Source organism: Austrofundulus limnaeus, unplaced genomic scaffold, assembly GCF_001266775.1.
Source record: "Austrofundulus limnaeus strain Quisiro unplaced genomic scaffold, Austrofundulus_limnaeus-1.0 Scaffold1098, whole genome shotgun sequence".
NCBI classification, from domain to species: domain Eukaryota; kingdom Metazoa; phylum Chordata; class Actinopteri; order Cyprinodontiformes; family Rivulidae; genus Austrofundulus; species Austrofundulus limnaeus.
In genome coordinates this window covers 62,048-65,327 of record NW_013953500.1, presented here as the reverse complement: position 1 = coordinate 65,327, position 3,280 = coordinate 62,048, and the positions used below count along the sequence as shown (strand labels likewise).

Genomic DNA, 3,280 nt, shown 5'->3' with positions numbered 1-3,280 from the left:
TTACAAAATATTTAACAATAAAAAAACTTGTGAAAATACACTAAACTCTTCAGACTGAAGAAGTCTCTTGGAGGAGAGCTGAAACATTTCACTAAAAAAGAACCCATCCAGAGGACCTATTTATTTTTTCTTTTTGATTTTTTTTCTACCTGGATTACTGAGATGCATCAGGAAATACACTAATAGTGTATTTAGTACTTAGTGTTGGGGTCAGGGTCAGGCTGTAAAGAGATGAAGCAGGATCTAAGGATACCGTCATGTAGGCCTCGTAGCCCACTGTGTTTATGGTTTAGACACGCCCACTCTTGTRACACGCCCACTTTGATTCCGCAGACAACCTCTTCTCAGTCGGGCAGRCATYGGGACACACCCACCTGCCCSAATATGGGTTTTACCTGCCCCGGGCAGTCGGGCAAAAGGATTTGTCRAACCCTGCCATGGGATAGTATTGGACTGAGTGAGACATTACTTTGGAAGCAGGAAACAATTTGTGAAGATGGGAGAGTATAGATCAWTGTGATTGTTGCTTGTGGTGTCCCTCAGGGGTCAGTACTGGGTCTGAAATTGTTAATAATTGATATTTGCATGGTATCAAAGAAAATTAAATTAGTCTTGTTTGATGATGAAACAAATATTTTTTGTTCTGGGGATAATTTGMGTGAGTAACTGCTGACAATCACTTCAGAAATGTGCAAAATAAAGAGGTGGTTTGATAGAAACAAATTATCGTTAAATTAAAGCTAAACTAAAGTCATGGTGTTTGGTACACGTAATAGGGATATTCAAGTCCAGGTACAAACAGATGGTGTAGAAATAGAAACAGTACATGAAAGTAAGTTTCTTGGTGTAATAAAAGATGACAAAATAAGCTGGAAACTTCACTTAAAACACATTCAAAATAAACTGTCAAGAAGCATTGCAGTTCTCAGTGAGACTAAATACACCCTGGACCACAGATCTCTCCACATTCTCTATTGTTCACTGGTTTTACCCTTTTTAAATTACTGCGGCGGCACGGTGGCTCAGTTGGTAGAGCTGATGCCTCTCAGTAAGAAGGTTGCTGGCTCAAATCGCGGCCCGGGGACTTTTCTAGGTAGAGTTTGCAGCCTAAAAATTAGTTCCACTAGCCGTAAACACTAACTCAAATATTTATGTCCCCTAATTCTAAAGCACTAATACAATGAAAGTTTTAGCAAAAGCTAATTCTAAAGCACTAAAATAACCCAGTCAACCCATGGACATTGTTCAACATGAGTCACATGTTGTCATGTTGTTATCATTGACATTCCACAGCTGTATTTGTGTTCATATATTGTCACCTGGTGGATCAGTGACACATATGAACAAAATGTGACAGTTTTCACCCTCAGCTGTTAACATTAACATTGATCAATTACATTTATAAACCTCAGCACCATTTATGTTTAAGTAACAAAGAACTTCCTTACTGGAAATATTCAGRAATTGTTTATTTTTATTAGAGATGGGGAATATAATTTGATGGAAATACAATCTAAAACATTTTTGTGTCCATAAAATTTTTAAAAAGTTTTGCATTTCAATATATGGAGTGGAGTTATGGAACACATTGTCTGCAGGGCTTAAGCAATGTTCAAGTCCTGCATAACCCAGTTTAAAAGGCAGTACAAAAATATGGTTTTCACATGGTACAGGGAGGCTGAGGAGCTTTGATTTTCAYTGGGTGTCATCACAGATCATTTGTTCATTATTCATTTACGTTATAGATGTTCTTTTGAGTGAAAATATGTATATTGCAATATGTATGCTCAGGGGGCAGCATTGATAGGAGTATGATTAAACAAGCATTTGCTTCTTCCTACTCCCTTTGGGACATGTTAAGTTAACTTTACTCTTTTTGTTAATGAACTAAGTGGATTGTTCTTTTATCTCATTTTGGATTTTATTTAATTATGCTTGTTTGTTTCTATTGTTTATCTCATGTCCAAAATAAATCATAAAAATCAATCATAAATCATTGTTCTTTCTAYAATCTGCTTCAGCATACTTGCTATATATGTGTCTTCTTGGGCTACTTTTAGCTACTGTTCTGCCACTTTGAGCTTCTAAACTATTGTTCTACTGCTTACAGTTTTTAGCTCATGTTCTGCTGCATTTAAATTTTGCTCTACTTGTTTTAACTTTAACAACTTAGTTTTAGCTTCTTCAGCAAATTTCAGCACTCAGCATTGTCACAGATAACGTATTACTGCTAATTAGATTTTTATGTTACGTTCTGTTTTATTTTGTTACCTGGCAGTACGTGAACATGTTGGTGTCCATCCATGTGGTGAGGCAGGTGACGTGTCAGTTTGACGAAGCGTCTCACCTGGGCTCTCAGCTCCAACTCCACCTAAAACAGAAACAAAAACAAAAACACATCTGAGATCTGATTCCTGACTGTAGTTACACATTTACCTTAGCTAGTACCAGGAGGCATTTCACAAGTTTTCAAGAACTTTACCAGAACCTGATCAAAGTTCACTTTACACACATTGTAAATCAATTAATTCCTATTTGTGGGTTTTATTGGTTCTGAACAAATTAAACTACTTCGTGTTCAGAATACTGAAAACAAAATGTTTATAATGAATTTCTCTGTGTCTTTGTGTGTTAGCAAAAATATCACATAGACMTGTGGACAAAAAACAAATGAATAACATGCATTTCCTCAGGAGATCCTCAGCCTGATTTATTTAATCATTTCTATGAACGACATCACTCTGTAATACCATTCATTTATCACACACAGCACACCACAGACACACACAGCTGAACTACAGGGTCAGACAAAGATCCTTTCAGGTACCTGGTTCATGATGAGTTGGCCCCTCTCCAAGGCCTGACGAAAGCCCATTTTTCCATGGAAGAAACCCTGTGAGTTTACGAGCGTGGAGACCTGCTGAAGATTCTGACACACCGGCTCGCCCTCTGACAGGTTGGCATGGAGCCCAATGGGGATTCTGTGTCTGGTTCAAAACATCGGTCCAAATGTTAAAAGGACAAAATGTGATGCTGACCGAAACTGGACTCTGTTCAGATAAAATAAATGTGTTGAAGAGTTCACTAGTCTGATGAAAGTCTGAGGTGATGGTTAGTCCACATGATGAGACGATTTAAAGAACCGAGTGAAGTTTAGAGCCAACAACGAAAGAAGGCAGAACCAGGAGATATAAAATTACCTTCATATTGTGATACATACTGAGATTTAACTTCAATAAAATCTACAGATTCACCTCAAGACCAACTAAGACTCGGGGGG

The 3,280-nt window shown here is 37.6% G+C and overlaps 1 protein-coding gene across 1 annotated transcript in view; it reads right to left on the bottom strand.

The window, feature by feature from the left end:
* ydjc (YdjC chitooligosaccharide deacetylase homolog) overlaps nucleotides 1-3,280 on the bottom strand; it is a gene marked incomplete at its 5' end in the record, with an annotated part of 20,587 nt that overhangs the window by 13,468 nt on the left and 3,839 nt on the right. Inside the window, 2 exon segments of the mRNA XM_014030660.1 lie at nucleotides 2,272-2,371; nucleotides 2,828-2,987. Of these exon segments, the coding sequence (XP_013886114.1) occupies nucleotides 2,272-2,371; nucleotides 2,828-2,987 (260 nt within the window).